The sequence below is a fragment of the Tachypleus tridentatus genome, chromosome 13, assembly GCF_004210375.1.
Source record: "Tachypleus tridentatus isolate NWPU-2018 chromosome 13, ASM421037v1, whole genome shotgun sequence".
NCBI lineage: Eukaryota > Metazoa > Arthropoda > Merostomata > Xiphosura > Limulidae > Tachypleus > Tachypleus tridentatus.
Window position 1 is genome coordinate 108,433,874 of NC_134837.1, and position 25,700 is coordinate 108,459,573.

General features: G+C 34.0%; 1 protein-coding gene across 1 annotated transcript in view; it reads right to left on the reverse strand.

The window, feature by feature from the left end:
• LOC143240750 (serine/threonine-protein kinase NLK-like) overlaps positions 1-25,700 on the reverse strand; it is a 48,952-nt gene that overhangs the window by 14,388 nt on the left and 8,864 nt on the right. The window contains exons 3-4 of the mRNA XM_076483712.1: positions 17,006-17,061; positions 3,784-3,890 (exon numbers count right to left, since the gene is read on the reverse strand). Of these exons, the coding sequence (XP_076339827.1) occupies positions 3,784-3,890; positions 17,006-17,061 (163 nt within the window). The remainder of the gene's footprint in view (positions 1-3,783; positions 3,891-17,005; positions 17,062-25,700) is intronic.

A 25,700-nucleotide genomic window follows, 5' to 3' on the forward strand; every position in this document is an offset into this window, starting at 1 on the left:
AGTGTATATAGTAGCTATGTATATTTTACAAGTGTATACATAATGTGTGGTATGTCAATCAATATGCATCATAGTGATCATATATGTAGTATCGCTGTCAATGATAACATTGTAGCAATGATAATAGGAACAATAACCATACAATCTGTATGAAGCCAATCCAGTGAATGTCAGTGTTTCCCAAAAGAGTATCATACACCAACACGCATTTCATTGAACTAAACTGTTTCAAATAGGACAGTATTGCTATTATACAGATGTATATCCATAATGAATAAAAAAAACCTAAATTAACAAGGTTATTGAAAATTGTGAAGTCAGAAAGGAGAACAGAAATCTTTAAAAAATTACAGAAACAAGATAGATAGCAAAAAGTAAAAATGAAATTGCAAAAACTAAACAACCAAGCTCTAGGTTTGAGACATAGTGTTGGCATTATTTCCTCCAGCTACAAATCCCTATTTTGACTCCACATCTGAAAGCTTAATTATTTGTTTACTTTATTCACAACTGCATTTTTCACTTTAAGCTACCTATCTGTTTTTTTTAGATTAATAATTTTTAATAATCTTGTCTATTATGCTTTTACCACACATTTTACAATATTTTTTCAAACTGATAAGTTATTTCTATTAAACTTTACATTAAATATTAAAAGATGTACGAGTGTACCTTGATTTAACTACAAGTGGTTTAGTGCATTGTGTCAAAACAATTTTGAATATTTAGCTTAGCAAGTCTTGGGAAAGTCACAACCAATATAAAATCATGACAGAACAGAATGTTTCAGAACTTAATTTTGACATTGTTTGCCATCTAAAATTAATCAATTTTTTAAATATATTTAACAGCCCTCTCTGATGCAAAAAATTCATGCACTTGGATCAAAATGACATGTTTGTATTAGGGACTTAGGGTTTCCAAAAGGGGGATATCCCTTGTATTTAATTGCATTGGAAAAAAGAGAAAATGGATCAACTCAGAACAAAAGAACCATCAAGAAAAGATAAGTAATACTCCAGCTATTATAAGCAATGTGTCATCTTCTAACAGATGAGAATCCACAAACATAAAAGCCAGTTGTAAAAGCCATCCATGTGCCTCAGGCACCAGTATGCTAATCAAAAAACGATCTCCACCTTGAAAAGCTATACAAATGATGTGTACTCAAGTTGCTTCTATGACATATCTGTTCAACCATAATATACCTTGAGCAGCTGGTGGATAAAATGTACATCCATAATATTCATCATGCAGACATAGTGTTCGAGTTGATGAACTCAGTACCTACAGAGGTTTGACTAATGTGAATGTTGCAATGGGTGCTAGTAAATCATAAGCCTTATAAATCAGACATGTTATGAAAAGCTAGCAGGGACAAGGAGCATGTTATGGATATGACAGCCATATGATATTATCATGCAGACTTGTGCAATGGAAACTATGCTTAATGTTTATTAAAAAATGAAATTTATGTACATAGTAATGTGCATATTCATTTAGAGAAGTGGTTTCCCATGTGGTGTTGAGGAAGGCAATACCATCTCATTAAACAAGTGTATTTTAATACTGCTTTTTTTTAAATTGCATACTCAGTTATAAATGTCTTTTATTTGGCTGGAAAAAGAAGTTAATTATTACTTAATAAAAAAAGCTTGATGGTAGATGGAATCTTTCAAAAACATGAGTTCCATGGGAGGGAAAAATAATAATAAAAGGGGTCCTTGGTAGTGAAAAGATTGAGAATCACTGATTCAAGTATATAATACTAATGACATTCTCAATATCCTAAATTTGAAAAATATGCTTGGAATACTTAATAATGTGCATAATAAGTAGATATGTTTTGTTGGTAAAATTTTTATGTCACAAAACCTATGTATTATATTATAGTTCTAATCTTGCCTTCAAACCAAGCCTGTATATGTTCTTTTTATCACACATCTCATAAACAAAACCCATGAATTTCATTTCTAACACACCCACTACAGGTAAAAAATTTCAACATGATTGTTTTCATAACTTTCATTAATGAGATTCATATAATTTATTACTAACAAACCAACAACTAAAATTTTTGTACATTATTGTTGTCATACCTCTCATAAAAGAAGCTTATGTGTCTTATTGCTAACACAGCTCCAAGTAAATTATTTGTACATTATCAATGTCATACCTCTTGCAGATTAAATTCTGTTTGTTATTATTGCCACATCTCTTCAACTTGTTTTTGCTACACATCATTCAAGTTAAACATTTGATCATTATGATTCGTTTTTATATATTTTACAAGTTAAAACTTTTCATATTAATGTTGCAATAATTATCACAAAAGAAAGGATGTACAGTAACTTGATTGTTAGTCCACTGTATTTACTATCTGGTAACCATGGGTATGGTTAACTTGCTTCTGAGACATTTACTGTGTTAGTTAAGCAAAGTAAAATAATTTGCATGTTAGATTTTATTTGCTCTTTGGTAATAGGTAAATTATTAATTATATAAATTCTAAGACTAAGTTTTACATTCAGTTGCTGCTTTTTATATACTTTTCAGTTAACCTTAAATATACATATATAAATGGTGATATACTTCTGCTACTTCATGTCTCAGTTTTCCTCTTAATTGTGTGATATATTTGAGTTTTTTTGTGTGTCTTCTGGTTAGCTCTAAGATCTGTTTAAAATTTTACCCATATACATTGTTAAACTAGTTACTATTCCTCTTAATTATGCAAGATATTTAACTTTTTACATGTTATTATTCATTTATCTGTCTTTTATTAGTTTTAAGATTTGTTTAATTGTTTACAAGCTTCACTTACCATTTAAAATTTTTTTTCTGTTTACTCAGTGGTTTATTTTAGCTATTAAGTGATGCTGAATAGCTTTGTTTTTGTTGTTAATTGTAAGATTTCTTTAAACCTCTATAGAGAGATAATTATACTTTCAAAGAAATGTTTTTCATATACCAGTCCAATTCAGTGGTATGTTGCTGAAAGTCAGAGCCAAGGCACCGTGTTTAGCACATATTTATTTGGTTCATAGCAAATTCTCCATCATTCAAAAGTTTAACTGTTACTACAAATATCTTATGGTTGGAGAGAAATGTTACAGTAATTTCTAAGGTAAAGAAATCTGTATAACAAAATTTAAAATGGTAAAGGGACAAAAAAGATAATACATCAAAAAAGGAAGTCTCCAGGGTTCTTCGTGAAAGTGAAAATACCAAACAGGAGAACATGTACAACAATGGGCTTCACTACCAAAGCCAATCAGAAGCAACAGCCACATTCACAGTGACAGTTATAGATATGAAAGAGAACTCTCTACCCTAAATGGTAATTAAGATAAAACTGGACGCACCTCCTGGTACCAATAAGAAGTTGATAAACAATCATCTGAAGACACTAAGTCAAAGGTTTCCAAACAAACATACTTCAAACCACTAATGTTAAATACAAAGAGTGAAAAAGCCAGAATCACAGTATTCTACTAGATTCCACTCAAATTGTCATTCTTTGCTGAAGCTTGATATAATAAAAACTTTGATCAAAAGTGTGTAAGTCATCACATTGAGTACAATCAACCAAGGAGTAGTTTGAAGGTTACCATTAGACCCGAAACATAATTTTTATACAAGTTTAATTCTCAATTTTTCTGTTACCTTTATAAATTCTTTAAGCTCTTAGTGCTGGTTTTATTGTTGTTTGGTGAACTCATAAATATACGATCAATTTAAAGTATGGTACTAAGCTACCCTACTTTTAGTTAAAATTCTTACCTCTGAGTATTTGGTAGAGAAAAACTTTGACATGGTCTGAAGTAAGAGGCTGTGGAGATACAATAATTCTGTGCAGGTCACTCTGCATCAGTTCCGTAATTACATAACTGAAAATACTAAGTCAAGGACTACAATATTGCACAAAACAAATATGAAAAATAATACCAGGATTAATTTCAATTTATCAGTCTAGTTAAACATTTGCAACAAAAATATGTAAACCTTAGGTATTAGTACAACATGAGAAATTCTTCATTTCTTCCTATCAGACTTCTGAAAAATAAAATAGAAAACAAATATTCTAAGCAATTAAAAGTTTTTTTTCTTTAACTTGCTGCAACTTTATTTTCAAAAAGATGTCCAGATGTGCTTGATTACCTTGTTACAAGAGTTTTTACTGACTGCATTAATTATGTTAAGTATTTCAACTCATTATATCTTAAAATGGCTGGTATGGGTATTAACACTTTTACTGATAAGGAGAGAATAACATTTTGATGGGTAATACCCATACCAGCCGTTCTGAGATATATTTTTATTTCAAGTGGGTTTCTTGTCATCAAGAATTATTTCAACTCATTATTCACTCCAAGGAGAGTTAAAAGTGTTATGTTTCTATTTCTGAGGATATTTATCTAGATATCCTGTGTCATAACTTTTCATGGCTATACTGGATATTGGATAATTTTATGCATACATCATACGTACTAATTGATGTACTCATTCAGCACACAGTGAAGATATAGGTACCCTCATGGAGTGACATAGAGTGTTCATACCCAACTCCTATGTCACTTTCCAGCCAGGGCACCTTAAACATTTCTGCTAAGTTTGGTGTTGGTGTTCAGATCTGAATGCTAACCATTATGTCTACCAGTTCACTAATTATAAGCTTACATATACACACACTTTTTGTCAAATACTAATTTATATATACAGATGACAGAACCAATCTATCTGAAACCAATGACATGGTCTAAAAAGTCCCAAAGTTCCCACTGTTATTAAATATAGTTAAAACTAGTTTCAGTTATCTCTGATTTAAAGGCTTTATCTTTCAAATATAGTTATCACTTATATAAGAAAACAATTAATGGAAAAAGTATTTCTAATTTGCATAAGATGACTACATTAATTCTGAACTGGTTAAGAAAAAAAATGGAAGTTTAGAGAACAAAAAGGCTCTTGGATCAGATAATATTTATTCAAGGGTTTAGAAGGAGGTTACAGATTGTATATTTGAGCCACTTGCTAATATTTTTGTAACTCCTTGAACCATGGGCAGGTAGCAGAGAACTGTAAGTTAGTTAGCATAACTCCTCTTTTCAAGGGAGGTGATTAAAATTGTCTCAGTATTTATAGATCCATTAGCCTTATGTCAGCTGTGGAAAAAGTTTTGTAAAAGCTGATGCTTTGCAAAGTCATTTAACAAGCTTTAGAATTTTAATGGATAGCCAACATGGTTACTGCTTATGTAGATAAGGGTAAATGTGTAGATTTGATGTATCCAAATTTTCAGAAAGCATTTTGAAAAAGGTGTCACATAAAAAGTTTGTAAAAAAATGATCTCTTCAGATTTGGGGGGGATAAGCTAGCTAACTGGATAGAAGAGTGGTGAGATGGAAAAAAAAGCAAAGGGTATTATAAATTCAGTTAAACTGGATTAATATCACAAGTATGATACCTCAAGGCTCAGTCTTAGGGCCTTTGTTCCTTTTTATTTACATCAATAACATAGATAAAGGAATGGTCAATAAATACTTAAAATTGCTGAAGACATTAAGATCTTGGATGTTGCTGGCTGTGAGGAGGATTTTGCTCCTTTACAAAACGAATTAGATCATTTAGTTAGTTGGTTGATTAATTGACAGATGGGTTTTAATTATAATAAATGCATGGTAATACATGGGGGTTATCGTAATTTCACTAATAAGTATAATTTTGATGACAATAACCTTAATAGTGTTATGAAAGGAAGGGATCTTGGTGTAATAGTTGATCAGTCTCTAAGGCCATCCAAGCAGTGTGTTGTTGGTAGTGGTAGGACAAATAGGATTTTAGATTCTATCTACAGACATACTGAATATAAGTCTAAAGAGGTTATAATTTCATTGTATAGGTAACTGGTTAGGCCACATTTAGAATATTGTGTTCAGTCTTGAGCTCTTTACACTAGTAAGACATTGTAATGTTTCAAAAGGTTCAGAGAAGTATTACTAGAATGATGCCTGGGATGGAGGGATTGTCATATGAAGAGAGGTTTAAATTTCAAATTTTCTCTTGAAAAAAAAAGTTAGGAAAAATCTGACTGAGGTGTTTAAGATTGTAAAGGGAATTGACAATGTTGGTGCATCATCTGTTTTTCATACTTAACAGTGAGAACAGTAAAACTAGGGGGAACAATATAAATTTTCGCATGGTAAGAGTCATCTTCAGCTAAGACAGTTTTATTTTCCTAACAGGATGTTCAGCCTTTGAAATGGGTTGCCTTTGGATGTTGTGGAGGCAGAAAATTTAAGTGAATTTAAGAGAAAGCTTGATAAATATATGAATGATGATAGCTGACTTTTTAAAAAAAAATTAAGTGTATTTATTAATAGTTGTAGATTAGAGAATGGAAAAGACAAGCTGGAGAAATAGGTCCCACGTTGTCCCAAAATGTTACGTTCTGTTAAATGACATGCTATTACTACTACTAAACTCATAAGTAACAAGACCAAAAGTTTCAATTGGAAGAAAATGTACGTCTTACATGATAAGAAAAAAATCAATATAATACTAACACAGAAACCCATGTTCATCAACAAGTTTGGAAAAATATAACCAGTTCATATTCTAGTAAAATGTACTATATGAAAGTACATGTGATACGTTTATACGCATAAAACATATGTCACCATTGGACCTAAATGTAGTTTATCTTTTTAGCTCTAATGACCTCCTTAAATGCATCCAAAGCGATGTTGCAATCGTCCTTTTTACACGTAATCTTTAAAAATATAACATACGCCATATTCCATTTAATCCTCCTGTACTGGAAAATTTTCTCTTACTTAATACTACAGTTTTGCAAATAAAGGACCACACAGTAGTCCGCCCACTAACGACGCCACAAATGTGAACACTAACATTTTCAACAGTGGTTTCGTAAGTTCGTCTACAAAGTAGAAAAATGCCTGTCATAGAACTGAACATTCGTTTCTTAAGTTCGTCTAAAGACAATACAAACATAAAATTAAACAATAGGTTGAAAGTCTACAGCAAAATTTTTATGTCTCTAATAATAACCCAAGCATTAAAACCACCACAGACATTTGTTAAAATATATTTATATTACTAATAAAGGAGTCCCAAAACTAGGTAATTTTCCATATGCTTACGGCAACCATGAAAGCAGCAGTGTATTACACAGTTGTATATAATTTATAGAAACAAATTTACAATTCGTACAATGTCGCTATGACCGCTCAAGCAATATCCGATCATTCCATTGTGCTTGTGGATAATATACGCGTAAATAACTCCAAGCAGGCAATGGCAGAAGTGAAAAACACCAAAATAAAATATAGGTTGAATACGTATAGATTTACATTAATACATACAAGCTGTTGTTTATGTAAACGGAAGTCGCGAAACAAGAGATTGTCAGCGAAATGAAGCAATACATTTAACACAGCTGCTATTTATTGTCGACCTAAACAGAAAACTGTACTAACAGAATGAATGCCTTTGGTAAAATATCTGTGATAAAGTGCGTGCGTTATGGTGAATCTAGTAAGAGAAGCTCCAGTCAGTAAACCTTTGTACATCTTGACGGAAACGACGTAACGTTTTTATGTAAAACTAAAGTGGTCTCGAAATGTTATAATTTAACTAATACAATTCAACGAGACGATATTAAAATAGCTGGTTATTAGAGAGAAAAAAATGCTTCAAAAAAATCTTTCAATGTAATAAAGAGGAATCCCAAGTAAACTAGGTGTTCGTTTAATCCTGAAAATCAAAGATCCGATAAATATCCATATTATGAAAATAATTACCAGGCTTGAATTGAAGTCCTTCTGTATACTTGACAATGTAATAGAATAATATACATTACACTACTGATTCATCTTGAATTAGTCGATTAATTACAACTCGTCAATATATCTAAAATATAACAAATATCCTGAATGATACATTAATCCCCTTTCTCATTTAATGATATTAAACTGACAAATTGTTAACGTAAGAATTTAAACTAAATAATGTTGAGTTTTAAAAATAATAAAGCCATATAGAAGTTTAATTTCGCAATGAACTACAACATACACAATTTATATAACACATAATTTGTGTAAAATAATGATTTTCTATCACAAGCGTAAACAGAACATCTGGTTCATAAAAACAGGTGGAAATTTATTAGCTCTTAAATTGTTTTGTTGATATAAAGTGTTATAACTTTATCCTATGTTCGTACCCTGGAATCCCCCCTTCCAAAAAAAAAATAAAATAAAGTAAAACTCACAATAGACAGATGGGAGTACTGAGGCCTTTGCTGTTTCTGGTAGCTTCCTAAAACTGCTAACAGACTACACACCAAGTTCCTCCCATTCTACTCAGGTTGAGATGAAAACAAGATATGGCTTGGGGAACAAAATACTCCACGGTACTTGACCAAGGTATAAACTATCTCTCTACTATTTGCCACTTATGATACAATAAGAGTTTTCAGAACTTAAACATGCCAAATATGAAACAAAATCTTCTCCAACAACGGTTTTTAAAAAGTTTTATATTTTTATGAGGGAAAATTCCTATTTTTTATTATACTGAATATGTATGGCGACACTGAAGGCAAGAGAATTAGGAAAATGTTGGTTGACTGTCCCAGTGATAATGAACCTAAGGACGATAGTGACAGTGAATATTATCAACTTGAACACAGTGAGGTCACAGTCAAGTTTATGTCCTATGGTTTCAGCGTCATAAAATTGTATCACATACAATATTATTGGTAAGCAGTTAGCTTAGATTAAATGTAAGGCATTTTCATTGATGTTGGCTAACAAATGATGTTTTAGTTCAAAATAATTCATACATAGATGTTTACATAAAAAAAAATTTTTTTTTAAATATTTGTTGTTTTTTTTAATAGAGCGATATCAAAAATAAATATCTGATATTTTCCATTGTTCTTTTATTAGTACTACCAAAATATAACAAAATGAACAATATACTATGGAATCGTTCATAAGATATTAACTTTAATTTTATACATAGATATATTAACAACTTAATTTTATTTGTATCATTAAAAATTAGTTTCCTTATGTTACGGATTAATAACACGATTATTATTTATTTTTACTCGAACTAACTTTACTTTAATTCAGAAAAACTGGCGAACCAGAAAGCTAGTCTTAGTTGGTAAAGAAATATGTTGCACTCGAGTCTAATGCTACTGGTTTTGTGTTTAGTTGTTAACTACTGAGCCACATAACAAGCTCTGCCGACTACGGGTATTGAAACGTAGTTTTCAGCAGCATTGGAAACTCTCAAACGTACCGCTTAGCCACGGAGGGGGTGGTTATTGTGAAAGTTATGGTGTGATCAATTATTTGTGAATCTTTCCTTCTTTCAAATAATGAGTACAGCTCTTATTAAAACTTCTATTGAAAAAATCTAAATAACATATAATACATATTTTTCTTCCTCAGCTTATTAAGAGTATCAAAAACAATTTCAAAAATGTTGATTTTTTTTTTGTCAGCAACAAAACGGTACTACGAAAGCGTGTAAAACCCCCTTTTTCCTGTTGTAAGCTATCTTTTTTGACACTGTAATTTAAATGTTAGCTTGAGGGGACTGCAGGTCTTAATAATAAGGCTCAGATCAAACAAGTATAATCAGATGGGCATAGAAAATTCAAAGGATGTGATGTCAAGTGTCTTGATTACATATTTGATTACAATGTCTGTTTGAAGTTAAGAACAAAGTTACATAATGAAATACCTGTGCTATACCCACTATACGGGTATCAAAACCTGGTTTATAGCGTTGTAAGTCCGCAAACATACCGCTGTACTACTGAATAAATATTAGATAGTTGCGACAGAGTTTTTTCAAGAGAGAGAATGAAATCAGTCAGTATATTTTCATGAAGTATTTGGATCTGTGTTTGCTGTTGTGCTTATTGAGTTATTTTGTACAAGTTTATTTATTTTATATTAATGAACGTCATTTGTGAAGTAGGCCTACAACAATTTACGACAGTATACAAGTGTTTAAGCTTGTATAAACATGAAAGAAAGAAACTAATTCGTTATAGTTTACACGAACTAAATTAATATAATTTATTATTATTATCAATAACATTATCAGCTAACTAAAAGAATATACGCCAACGAAAGAACAATGATAAGACAGTGTAATACAAAATCTGTTTTGCCCATTCGAATGTGCTCAAACATGTCTTTTTAACAAGTGCTATTAAAAGCTGTCAAGATAAGCAAATCTATGGTCACCCATTATTAGCTGATACTATGATATATGCATTTCTGGGTGCCTTACATAACGACGCAGTAACTACAACACGATTAGTTGAAAAATTTGAAGGTTTATTCAATTATTTTAATTCTACTACGATAACACAAATGAAATGAACTTAACAGATTTATTATTTCTCGTAGAAAAAATACGTTGACACTTTGCTAAAGTGTCTTGATTAGTTCAAAACTGCACAGTTCCTAGTGACAAATTTCGATGTATATGCCCTTTAATTAAGGTCAGTAATAATCTGCAACTGCTTTAATGGGTGCTTAAGAAAATATCTCATTTCAATAAATGATTAGAAACGGGCTTATTCATGAGTGTCTTTAAAAGTTATTTTCTGTAGTAAGACAGTTCAGTTGTTGCAGAGAAAATCCAACGACGGAACTATTTTGAAAAGTACCGATGCATTGAATGTTGATTGCTTTAAAAGGTTTGGAAAAGGTACTGTATTTCGAGGCAAAGAGGAAGGGGTTCGGAGAATAAGGACAAGGGCCTGAGATGAAACATACTTAGGAACTTATTGCATGGAGGCTAAAACCAAACGTATTTCCTGTGAAACCAAGGAGTTGTGGGTAGGGTGTTTTACAGTAGTATCACTTTTTTTTTTTTTCCGGTATGGATACCAACTCATACCTGTCACTTTAATCAGAGATGTTTCGCATATAATAAAACATGCTGGCAACTTTGTTTCAACATTATAAATGTATTTGCAATAGTTCTTATTGTAATTTAAACATAAGTTTCACATTAAACAACAGAACTGTCTTAATGGAAAACATAAGCAGCGTTTCTGCTAGCCTACTTGAGTTTATAGTTCAGCACAAAGCTAAACAATGGGCTACCCTGTGCTCTGCCCACCAAAAATATCGAAACCTGGTGTCTAGCAGTATAAGACCGCAGACATGCCGCTGTGCCACTAGGGGGATTCTACTTGTACATTAATCGGCAAAACGATGTGACGATATTTCGAAAAATAATCAGAAAGTTATTTCACATAATACAATAGTTATGCAATTTAAATATCTATGTCGTCTGAAACCTGATGCATTTATTGATAGTTGAATGTTGTAATGGTTAGCATTATTGAAATCATTGAAACGGAATTTTGTAAATATTTTGAGGGCGTTTCTCATTTAAATAAATAAATAAAACATTACTAAATAATGTAATGGATGTGATCCTCAGGATTAATTATGTTCAGATGCATCGACCATCACCAATGATGTACTTTTAAAAGTATTTTCTCCGATATGAATACATTATTTATCATTTACATTCTGTGAAACAGTTAATCATGATAAAAACTTATTGAAAAAGTAACCTTCTAATCAAACACACAATTATATTGTATGCATAGCTGACCAGCTGGTGGCGCCACCAACCTAGTGATACAAAGTGAATGTAATACAATTGCGACTCCGCCTACTACCTACATAACCCCATTTGCCAACACCTGCCCAATAAAATCTTGTTGTCAGAAGTCTATTCAGAACATGTGAACGTTTCTTTCTTGAGTAGTTATTTTTATAATAACTTTGGTGTGGTACAATCCTCGAACCTGAACTCTATTGCTATTCGAAACATTGTTATATGTCTCCAAGTTATTGCCTTTAAAGTTTTAGCAAATTGGTTGTTCGCGGGAGGCAGCCCTTAAAAGTTTACAAAGATTAATGTCAAGCAGCACGTGACTGAGAGACAAAACAGCACCAAAACAAAAATCCCAAAATACGCTGTTGTATTTCAGAAAAAGGGAAGATAGACGAAAGTGTGTAAGTATAATATCCATTACACATACATACATTGTCTTCTTTTTATCACACAGTTAGATTCCTAAATAATACACATTTCATTATTAATTACCAGTGTTTTGGTACAGCCTTCTGGATTCCTCCCCGAGTAATATAAGGTTTCCACAAAGTCCTCTTCAGGTTTTATTACAACTAATGTTTTAATTATTAACATGTCTATGTAACATGTTAGTGAGAAGTAAGTAGAACTCTAGAATGTATATTAGCGTTTCAAAAAATAAGCAAAGAACGTAGTGTTAAAAAAATGTAATCGGCTTAATATTGATTGTCTTACGACAAGAATAATTAATTATAACCATGATTCACCAGCTTCGACAAATGTTAGTCAGAATCGAGCGTCACACTAACCTTAAAATATTATGATGAGTTTAAGAATTGCGAGAAAGACCTCACAGGTAACAAACTGCGGCACACTCTGTATGTATTTTAAGTATTATGTTCTTAATAGAAAAATTACATATGGCAAGTGAGTAAAGATTTAATACAGAGTAATATCAATCTAAGCTATAAATTAAATCCACATCTGCAATCATAGACGTTTCATGTTATAAGAATAAGTTAATTATGTTATTTGTTTTGATACAAATAATCTTATTGCCAGGTGGTTAAGGCATTCGACTCGTAATCCGACGATCGCAGGTTCGAATCCCCGTCACACCAAACATGATCGCCCTTTCAGCCGTGGGAGCGTTATAACGTTAGCAGTCAATCCCACTATTCGTTGATAAAAGAGTAGGCCAAGAATTGGCAGTGGGTGGTGATGACTAGCTGTCTACCCCAAGTCTTACACTGCAAAATTAGGGGCGGCTCGCATAGATGGCCCTCGTAGCTTTGCGCGAAATTTAAACCAAACAAACAATCTTGGACCTTAGTGCGAGTTCGCGCTAAACATAAAATCATTATTCATCAAACAAAGCTTATAACCATACAGATGGTACAACAATACTTGATGGATACGCTATTTGTTGAGACAGTGCTTCGTATAACCTAAATAATAATTTACCTATTGATATACATAAAAAAAACTTTTGTAAATAGTAATAATTGCTTTGAAATACAGCTTACTTGACAAAACAAAAAGGAGAAAAGAGAAATAACAGTTCTTTCCCCCTAAAGCATTTCGTATCAATCGAATATACATGGTTATTATGTATTATGCACATATACACCTTTCAAGCATTATATTTCATATTTGTATATCGTATTTAAGAATGTTTTATAATGGGGCTTTCCTATTGATTTTTTTTATTTGGTTTCGTTTTATGAATTTTGCGCAAAGATGCTACACGAGAGCCATCTGCGCTAGCCATTCCTAATTTAGCGGTGTAAGACTAGATGGAAGGCAGCTAATCATCACTACTCACCGCCAACTCTTGGGCTACTCTTTTACCAATGAATATTGGGATTGACTTTCTCATTATAACACTCTCACAGTTGAAAAGGTTAGCATGTTTTGTTGATTCGAACCTTCGACTCTAAGATTGCGAGTCGAGCGCCATAACCACCTAGCGTTGCCGGGAACCAACTTTTTTAAAGGTCAAGAACTCATTTTCCTATATAAAAAAAGAAAACATACAAAACGTTATGTATAATCCAAACAAAGTGTTGGGAGGAGGCAATTTTCAAGGCATATCCTTGGCTACGGTCCTGCTCATCACATTGTGGCTAGAGGTAGCTAAAAACACCTAACATTTTTTTTACGAAATGTGCTAACAACTCAATAAGTCATGTTATAATATTAAGTGATGAATAAATTGGTATCTCGTAGAGATGAAACTACAAACTCTCCTAAAATGTTCATTTTTCAACATACTTTTGCTAAACAACGCTTATACCGACGTTTGTTATTCTGATCATGTATCTATAGGGCAATGTAAAACATACTGCTGTGTTGTGTATTATAACACATATGACAGAGTTAAACGAAAGCTCTTTCTGGCATAAACAACACCACAGATCGCTTTGTAGTGAAAGAAAAAAAAAGGTTGTTTTCTCAGTTTATTAATATTGAAAAAACGCCAGTTTCTGATGTGTAGTTAAAATCATCGCTGCCGTGTATGTATCTCAAGTATAGAGAACGCCTGATTTCAACACTAATCGGAATTTTTTTTTATGAACACTTACGCTGTTCTAGAATCGCCTGTCTCTTAGCAACAGCTCACGTGTGTGAGTGATGACCTCGGAACTAGTGATTTTCAAAGTGCCACCTGGCGAACGACCTAAAATCACGGAGAAAATACACAAAGAAAACTTTCGCTGTAATACCAAGCATTGTGTATAACAGGAGCTCAACTAGAAACCCCTCAACGTCAAACGTACAAAGACGGAAAATATCAGTTAGCCTTAATTTATCTACTGTTACTCATAATAAAGTAGAGTATATATGTATAATGTGTATGTGTATATATAAACATATACATAAAATCTACTTTAGAATTCTACAACGTATTACCTAGAAACCGAACAACAGTAAGTTAGTCACTATGTATGCACAAACGTAAGAACACATTAGTAAAAATGCGACACATATTGAAGCATATAATAAAGAATGTATGAATGTAGACTGGTGTGTACTAAAACTAACTCCCAGGTTCGAAATAAATTATTTTTACGGCTGTTTGCTAAATTTAACTTTTAAGTTAAATACATTGGAAGAATTTCTCTAAAATAAGACTTCCGTTTTAATTGCATAGTGAGGGTTTCTTTGTTTAAGAACCGTCTCGCCAAGCAACTACACAAAGGCTATCAGAACATGGCCGTCTCTAATACTGCAGTGATAGACAAGAGAGAAGGAAGCAGGTCAACATCACCTCCCGCCAGCTCTTGGGTTTACAGTTGTTTGACCGAATTGTGGGACTTCACTGTAATTCTTACAGTGCACCCAGCACCGACTCGGGTTTACTTCCACACATGTTAACCACCATGCTGCGCCCCGCTCTGCATAGTAAGGTCTGTAGCACATAAGCATCCAAGCAACATAAAACGTTTGCATCTGAAGGCGCAAAAAATAAACAACAAAAAAACAGTGACCAAAGATTAAGTTTTGTATGATTTCTAAACTTTCACAGCTTATTTCTTCTATGTGATTCACGTTATCCCATTTCCGTTAAGCTAAATTTCATGTTAATAGTAAGAATTTTTTTTATTTTACATGTCTACTGAAACGAAATTATGTTTAAATCAATCTTTCACAATACACACCTTGGGTGTCTTAATAGTCATTCTCAAACGTCAGATGAGACAGAAGGAACGAGCATGTGTGACGGGCCTGAAGGAAAAAAACCCAGGAGAAAGGTTCTTGAATGTAAAAAAATTAAAGAGTAAAAACCAATATAATAATTTGAACAGATCTGGTGTGTTCATTTTACCTTTGCAAATGAAACCAAGATAATAATTTGAACAGATCTGGTGTGCTCATTTTACCTGTGCAAATGAAATCAAGATAATAATTTGAACAGATCTGGTGTGCTCATTTTACCTGTGCAAATGAAATCAAGATAATAATTTGAACAGATTTGGTGTGCTCATTTTACCTGTGCAAATGAAACCAAAAGAAAAAGAGAAAAAACAAACAAACTCGGGAAGTATGACACCAATAGTGAAAAATAACTAAAAAGTGAGCTGGTAAAAAACAGGACAGCTCAGAAACATGAGAGTCGGTAAATGGCAGACGGAAACAGATGACAAAATTCTAATCACGAAAGTGCTCATAGAACGACTGTGGGAAAGTTCCATTACAAACTGGCTTCAAAGAAATCATAAATAATATGATCCGGTAGTGGCAATGATTAAATTCAGAGAAGAAGGTAGATTTTGAAGAACAGCTTTAATGTGTTTAAACTGACCAATAAGGACTAGCAATGAAACTCTTCTGGATCGTGTAATATATATCTATAGGAGGTAAATACCATGTACACACGAAAGGAGTTTTCAAGGAGTCGCACAATTACGTATATTCATGACTGTACCCTAGAAAGCCATTCAGCCCTTCTGACATATATGTTCACATATATTTTACTGTGTGTGATGTTAAACTGTTTAGTGTCGTGTACATTATAAAGTAATCTCAATCATCGTTTGTACTTTAAAGAGCTATTTTCCACCTCAAGTTGAAGCTACCTATTGAAAACAGTATGTCATAAAGGCAAACTGGGCTGTACGTTTTTTGTACCAGGCAAATTAAGATACACCTTTTTATTAGCAGACAAGTTGAACTACATCTTTTTGTATCATGCAAGCTGAGCGATACCTTGTACCAGGCGAGCTGGGCTACACCCTCTACATTTGTTTTTAGGGTAGAAGTACAAGTTTACATGTTCAAGTCTTAACGTAAACTTTTAGAATTTTCTCCTGCCATTCGATTTGTCTATCGTAGTATGTGATTCTTGGTCACGAAGATCATACTTTGCTTAATTATAACAGCTTTAGGGCACATAATAACATATCGACGTTTAGCTCTGGTCCAGAATTATTTATCTTGTCACATAGTTTTTAATATCATAATTATTCTTTTGTCTCGTGTTTGTAAGAAACTAGGCGTAAAAAATAAAAACTACATAAACGCAATAATCCCAGAACGTAATCACCAAATTATTTGAATTACAATTGTCTTAACTTATACAAAATACTTGTAAACTTCAATTCCTTTTCTAATTAGCCGTAAGAACATTCAATGACAACTTTTCCGAAGTGATTATTTTCTTTAAAGATCTACCTTTAGAATAAACTTAGGAATAAAAACAAATACACACTCAGTTAACAATGCAAACAGCTCCATTACTTGTATGAAAAACAATCTTAGTATGAGATCTCTAGAGAAAAAAAATTGTAAGTTAAATGCTGAAACAATTAACCTACGTAAAACGTTAAAAGGATACATTTCTTGGAAGAAGTCAATATGAGGTGGCTGCAGGATGTCAAGCGCGGACATAACCTGAAAGAAAAAGTTGAATAATAATTATGAAAATAACATATTACTGGTAACAAACCAAACCTCATTACACAGACTGGTTCGTCTTCTTCATCCTGACCATTCAAATATATGGATCGAAAGGTTAAAGTAACTTCACAGTTCAAGCCGTTTAAATTTAAAGAAGCAAAAAAAAAAAAAAACGAGCAACATAACGACTTTCTTCCTGCGTGGAAACCAATTGCATCTGTAGAAAAAACACGTCCTCTTTCCGAGGTCTTCCAAATGAAACAACTGATAGCCGTACGTGTATTCTCAACACTGCCCTTATATATATATATATATATATATATATTTTACACGAATGATATGAAAGCTTAATTCGAAGATATAAATTTGTAATGTTTATTTTTCGCCTTGCGATTTTAGATAACATAAGAAACTGCTTTGTTGCCCGTATAAGAAACATAAGGTGCACAAAAAGCTAAAACAAATAAAAAATGTTATCACTTTCTAAAACTCTATTCGAACAGTATCCGATTAAAAATGTTTAGAGAAAGTCACTAATATTTTATGTATCTTGAAATAATAAAAAAAAAAAACAAGAATAAAAACATTATTTAACATGTAGGGATCCTTCCAATGGTGACTGGTTACCTCAAAAGCAAAGCGACTAGCACCAAATACATTTAACAGTGTTCAGAATTTTCTAAAGCGCTGAGGCCACCGACTGACTTATCCGGTGAGGACCAGGAGAGGGGCAAGACGACAGATGTTCTTTCTAGCACGAAGCCTAAACCAAGGTGAAGGTCACCATAGTTACGAGCATAATGTATCCTCTAGCTACACGGGCGACAAAGCCATCGATACCGCAAGGCCATTCGTTTCTTTTCGAACAAAGAATTCTTTTAGCAGTAGCACCCCCCCCTCACACATACAGACACACAAACACGAATAATTCCACGACAAAATCATCCGCCCCTGCTTTAAGCTTTATGAAAGGAACATGATAGTTTATATACATTATCTGTGCCTCGGTAGAAAACTTAAACACAAGTTAACACTGAACACAAACCAATATTCCTTCGGAAAGGTCCCCTGATCGGACAGCGGTAATTCTTTGGATTTACAATGCTAAAATCAGGGGTTCGATTCTCCTCGGTGAACACAGCAGATAACCCAATATAAGAAAACATACATGTACTCCTTAAAATAGGAACTTAACTATGACGCAGTAAAATAAATGTAACGCTTCTCAATAGACATAGGAACGAAATACCTTAAAGATAATAATGCAGGTTTTGATTAAGTTCCATAGGATTATTGGAAACACCTAACGGTTGTAATAAAAAATACAATGTCGTGAAAAGAAGTTAACGAACAAAAAAGCAGTAAATGGAACAAACTATTATAAAACTTCAAATTCAAAAAACTAGTTCCGAAATATTTGCGTGTGCCCCTTCAATCTTCCGGATTTTAATGTCTTGTAGGTACATAAAGTTTCACAGCATTGTAGTATTACTTCAGTCAGCTTAGGCTGTGGATAACTGATACTTAGGCGTAACAAATCAAGCAGTACTGTAAAGTACCAACACCACCAAGTCAGTGACATCACAGTTGTTCTAACACGAACTATAAACAAGTACCAAACCAAGCACAACTGCAAAGTGCTAACACCACTAAGTCAGTGACATCACAGCTGTTCTAACAAGAACTATTAACAATTAAGAAATCAAACAGTACTGCAACGTGCCAACACCACCAAGTCAGTGACATCACAGCTGGTCTTACAAGAACTATTAACATGTAACAAATCAAGCAGTACTGCAAGGTGTCAACACCACCAAGTCAGTGACATCACAGCTGGTCTTACAAGAACTATTAACAATTAACACATCAAACAGTACTGCAACGTTCCAACACCACCAAGTCAGTGACATCACAGCTGGTCTTACAAGAACTATTAACAAGTAACAAATCAAGCAGTACTGCAAGGTGTCAACACCACCAAGTCAGAGACATCACAGCTGGTCTTACAAGAATTATTAACATGTAACAAATCAAACAGTACTGCAAGGTGTCAACACCACCAAGTCAGAGACATCACAGCTGGTCTTACAAGAAATATTAACAATTAACAAATCAAACAGTACTGCAACGTTTCAACACCACCAAGTCAGAGACATCACAGCCGGTCTTACAAGAAATATTAACATGTAACAAATCAAACAGTACTGCGAGGTGTCAACACCACCAAGTCAGAGACATCACAGCCGGTCTTACAAGAAATATTAACATGTAACAAATCAAACAGTACTGCGAGGTGTCAACACCACCAAGTCAGAGACATCACAGCTGGTCTTACAAGAAATATTAACAATTAACAAATCAAACAGTACTGCAACGTTTCAACACCACCAAGTCAGAGACATCACAGCCGGTCTTACAAGAATTATTAACATGTAACAAATCAAACAGTACTGCAACGTTTCAACACCACCAAGTCAGAGACATCACAGCCGGTCTTACAAGAAATATTAACATGTAACAAATCAAACAGTACTGCGAGGTGTCAACACCACCAAGTCAGAGACATCACAGCTGGTCTTACAAGAAATATTAACAATTAACAAATCAAACAGTACTGCAACGTTTCAACACCACTAAGTCAGAGACATCACAGCTGGTCTTACAAGAACTATTAACAATTAACACATCAAACAGTACTGCAACGTTCCAACACCACCAAGTCAGTGACATCACAGCTGGTCTTACAAGAACTATTAACAAGTAACAAATCAAGCAGTACTGCAAGGTGTCAACACCATCAAGTCAGAGACATCACAGCTGGTCTTACAAGAACTATTAACAAGTAACAAATCAAGCAGTACTGCAAGGTGTCAACACCACCAAGTCAGAGACATCACAGCTGGTCTTACAAGAACTATTAACAATTAACAAATCAAACAGTACTGCAAGGTGTCAACAACACCAAGTCAGAGACATCACAGCTGGTCTTACAAGAACTATTAACAAGTAACAAATCAAGCAGTACTGCAAGGTGTCAACAACACCAAGTCAGAGACATCACAGCTGGTCTTACAAGAATTATTAACATGTAACAAATCAAACAGTACTACGAGGTGTCAACACCACCAAGTCAGAGACATCACAGCTGGTCTAACAAGAATTATTAACATGTAACAATGATAAACACACAGAACAAGTCCCTTCTACATGGGTGGAATGGAAGTGTTACTATTTACTAAGGTTTAATTTAGGAAACGGGAAACAAATATCTCCATTAAACTCAAAGTATAAACATATTAACTTCTACTTTTTTTTTTTAATACTTCTGGATGGTACACTGGAAGTGTGATAGAGTTTGTATTTGCAGAACTTAAATTTAATGAAACTTGTTAAGATTACGTATTTGCGTAGTCCTCGGTACACCCGCACATCCGGGTAGTCCTCTCACTTGCTATCTCGAACATACAAGTCACGATTTTACTTCACAATATACAGAGCTTGATGCAATCATTCTTTAGCCTGAACGACATGACTGTATATTCAGGATGTGATGGCCTCGTACTGGTTATCTCTATCTTCCGCTTCGTATCTGTTATATTTTAATACACCTTGCACGCCAGGTAAGATGTCGGTAGAGTATTCTGTGTGTACGTATACTTAAAAAGTAAATTACCAGTCTGTCGTACAAAAAACAGATGAAATAAAGACCTGTCGCTGTAAGAGCAAACTTCTGGTTATCATACGTATGATAAACTAAAACCATACATGAGTTTCTTGGTTATATTTTTATCCGTGGTATGACGGCTCATAAAATGGCTTGGAGTTTTTTTATTGTTGTTGTTTTTTCAAGTACAAAGTTTTAGCTCTTAGCTCCGCCATCTATTCAACAAATTTAAAGTTAATTACAGTTTTGAACACAGGAGGTCAAACCCTTTCGACTCGTGTATTTGACCACACCAAAAGTCTCATAGATTAATTTCCTCAAACTTCAAGTAATAAAATGGGGTACACGTGCGCCTCACGCATGGTATCGCTGGTACTCAAAAATATAGCTAATTAAAAGGTAAAAATGCTTCAGAGATTAATTTACTCCAATTCTGCCTAAAAGAATTTCATATGCTGTAACTAGTGAAGATTCCCTCTTATTCTAAAATATAATGAATTACACACATACACAAAAAAAAATGTCAAGTGTTAACTTTTCAAGCTGATTTTAATGAGTGTTAAATAATATAATTTTATTACGTTTCTACAAATTCAGGCACGATGGTACAGACACACACACAAAGACGTTTGAACACCTCGGAAACCCCATAAGCTAACATTTTTCGTCCAGGTCTAAAAACCACGCTACCATCTCTGAAAAATCTGTAAAACTACAGTAACAGCCTTCAGTAAGATATATGTACACCATTTTAATAGCCCTCAATGGGATTATACACCACAGCAGTCCTCGCCAAACCTATGCGGCTATAACAACAGCCGTCGACCGAAAATATAAAATAATTTAATCAAAGGTGTCGCTGACACTAACACATAAGTCCGTGCCCCGATTCTACTAGTCAGTGTCCCGAATTCCCAGTTGGTGTCTAGAAAATCAAAATCAAAAACCAGGATCAATATCAAACTGAAACACCTGAAAATTCCCGCGCCTATAGGCCCGATCCTTTAATATTTTAAGTACCTAACGAAGCCTCTGAATTTAATAGTTATTAATTATAAATTACGTTAATAATCCAAGCACAGATTTATAATCGACGAAGTCCTGAAGCTGATCTATAAGTCACGTTAATAATAATCAGGCAATCCTTTAAACAGCCCTTAGCCATAACTCAGTCTTTGACTAAACTAAGCTAACATTAGTCAAATAAACATAACCAGGTTAAAACTGGCACCATGTAACGAACGATAATGAATGGAGCTGTTTAACAGGTTCAGTTTTGTTGTGTGGTGAGAGAAAATTATACTGGGGGTCAACGGCCATCAGCACGACCACCTAGAATGGGTGTTTCACGATACTAACGGGATCTAAAAGCTTCAGTGATATTACTGTATATATATATATATGTATAGTCAAAAAGTAAGCCATTTATGAAACGTGAAAAGAAGCAAGCAAGCACAGAATTCTGACAAATTCTGAACTAACGTGTTCAGATGGTCAATGTTACACCACGTTATGCTGAAATGTACAGTGTTACTGCACGCCGAGCATACAGTACCGCGATATATCACATCGTGTTAAACTATACTATGTTACAGAAGTATTACGCATCGTTACACCTTATACAGGAATTATATTTTTATTAGTTTGTCGTAACATTAAAATACTGTGTTTAGTCGTATGCAATACAGTTATTACCTCAATTAAGGCGTCTCAAGGAAAGTGTAAGATGTCTTTCAAGTTTACAAAGATAGGAAAGCAGATCTGCTATTCGGTTTCACGTGAGAACATTAAGCTCAACTGCAGATTTACCTCTATATACGAGCACCTATGGTCGTTTGGTTTGGTTTGAATTTCGCGCAAAGCTACACCAAGGCTATCTGTGCTAGCCGTCCCTAATTTAGCAGTAAAAGACTAGTCATCACCATCCACCGCCAACTCTTGGGCTACTCTTTTATTAACGAATAGTGTGATTCACCGTAACATTATAACGACCGCACGACTAAAACGGCGAACATATTTGGTGTGACACGAATTCGAACCCGTGACCCTTAGATTGTGAGCTGAGTGCCTTAACCATCTGATCACGCCGGGTCCCTACGGTTGTAGCCGAAATCAAACTTGCCAGTCAGAACTACTATTCTAGGCCTAAATTAACTTGAATATTCAACTAGGACACAGTAATTGAAATCAGATAATAGAAATATATAATATTAAAGCAAACAACTCCTCCCATTTGAAGAAAGACTAGTTTCTAACTTATCACATTAGTGGTATCAGGCAAAACCTAGTTACCGTTGGTAGCGTTCTATTTAAAGTTACAATCATACATATCCTCAAGAACACAAATTTTAACGAATATCCTACGACACTCTTAAAAATGAGAACGATACAGAAACTTTTCCCTCCATGCGAGTGATCTTTTTTTTTTTTAATTTTAGCCTATTTTTCACAGTAACGACAACCCTGACCAACATTAAATATACAACTCCCACACGCAAGTCGTTATGTAAGTTACATATTAATTTAAATCTAAACACACGTAAGATTCGCAAACATGTGCTTTTCCTTCTGTTTTTTATTATTATTAAAAACATTCTGCACTTTTAAAATAATTTTAATCGGAAGAACAGTTGTAATAAAGCATCTTTACACATCATAACCAGAAGCTTAAACCGGGTTACGTCATACTTCTTAAAATTTCTCGAGATAGCCGCCAATAATAACCGATCATTACTCAGCTATTGTTGTTACTTTCGGCGTAAAACAACACAACAGACCATGTGAGCTCTAACAACCACGTCGAATTGAGCCCCGAATTTTAACGTTGTAAGTCCTTAAACTTACTGTTGACACGGGAAGAAGTGACACGTTATAAATTTTGAAATTAAAGCTTAAAACAAAAGGTATATCACACAAGTATCCAAGTTCTAACATGTTTAATGGCTGATCATAATTATAAAATTATAAATGTTTATTAATTAATCAATTTTATATCTCCATGCGCAATAATCACCTCGGAATTTATTGCCAGCATAATATGAAGAAAACATGTACTCAGGAAGAGTGATTTGTTTGTTTTGAATTTCGCACAAAGCTACTCGAGAGCTATCTGCGCTAGCCGTCCCTAATTTTGCAGTGTAAGACTAGAGAGAAGGCAGCTAGTCATTACCACCCACCGCCAACTCTTGGGCTACTCATTTACCAACGAATAATGGGATTGATCGTCACGTTATAACGACCCCACGGCTGAAAGGGCGAGCATGTTTGGTGCGACGGGGATTCGAACTCGCGACCCTCAGCAGGAAGAGTGAAATACTTATAAAATCTCGTGTTTATCGGATGTTAAACCTTCTGTTTTGGATTAACGACATATCACTCAACCTACGTTTATAGAGACTAAACCTAATTTCTTAAACAGGTAACTAAAATGTTATTTATTACGACTCATATGTAACTAATTACGATTTTGTTGTTTGTTGAATTCTTCGAAAAGTTGCTCGAGAGCTGTACGAGCTAGCTGTCCCTACTTTTAAAGTGTGTGATTGTGGTTTTTTATAGCAAAGCCACATCGGGCTATCTGCTGAGCCCACCAAGGGGAATCGAACCCCTGATTTTAGCGTTGTAAATCCATAGACATACCGCTGTACTAGCGGAGGGCCTTTTGGTTGAAAGACTAGAAGGAAAGCAGCAAGTCAACACCACCCACCGATAACTCGTGGGCTATTTTCCTAGAAAAGTGGGATTTGAAAGTCGTTCCTATAACTCACCCACATCCCCGAAGTTTCAGAGTACAATTTGTTGCGGTTACGAGAGCGCGAACCGAGGATCTACAGACTGTCATGCTCGGTCCTAATTGTGATCTTGAAGCGACAAGTTTTCAAACATGTTAAGCATTATTCGTGGGGCGTATAATGTTACGGTCAATCCCACTTTCGTTGGTAAAAGAGTAGACCAAGAGTTGGCGGTGGGTGGTGATGACTAGCTGCCTTCCTCTAGTCTTACACTGCTAAATTAGGGACGGCATGAAAAATTAACTATTCATCGTTTATTTTGACTTAAAAGACAATAAAATAAAATAAATTGATAACACAAAGTATAACTGTTTACAAGCTTTGTTGTATACATAGTGTTATGCCTAACGTTACGGTTTGAACAACCAGTTTCCTTCTATTATAATAAATTTCTTCATGTCTTTTTTATATTCAAACGTGTCACGCATGAGATAAAGCAATATGTTTAAATTGTTTCATTAACCTTTCTGGTTTTAGTGATTATTTGAAAGTTTGATTGCAAAAAAGTCCAATTCTGATTCTAGTCTTTTACCTGTTATCACGAAACTGATTTTTTTTTTATTCGCGCACGACTGCTCAAGAGCCATCTGCGCTGGTCGTTCCAACTTTTTAACTACCAGACGATAGGAAAGGGATCTTCAACACTCGCTCTTGAGCTACTTTTGTCTGAGATTTGACCGTCGACTATAGCCTCGAAACGCTGAGAACGATTGATTCCTTGAGAGTAACAGATCCACAGTCCAACCTGCTAGCCACTGGCACAAGTCAAAATTAGACACAAACAGAAGTTTCTTTAAAATCAGTTTATATGTACATATAAACTGATTTTAAGTAGCTTTGCGCGAAATTGAAAACAAACATCTGCATTTATTTTACAAAATGCTAGTGGTGTTCTTTCATTTAGTTAGTTCTGGAAGGCGTTTAACTCGATACATCGTTCTAGCTGTCAAGTGTGTAAGAATGTAATAAATGTAAGAATGTAACGGGTTACGATACCCGTGGTGGGCAGAACACAGGGCTCATTGTGCAGCTGTGTATTTAATTACAAACAAACACTTGAAAACGTACAACTTCTGTTATAATTCTAATTTAATATTACGTTTCAATCAATCTTCGCTACTTTACACTTACGAATGTTAAACATGCAGTAGTTTTACAACCTCGTAAAATGTTATCTC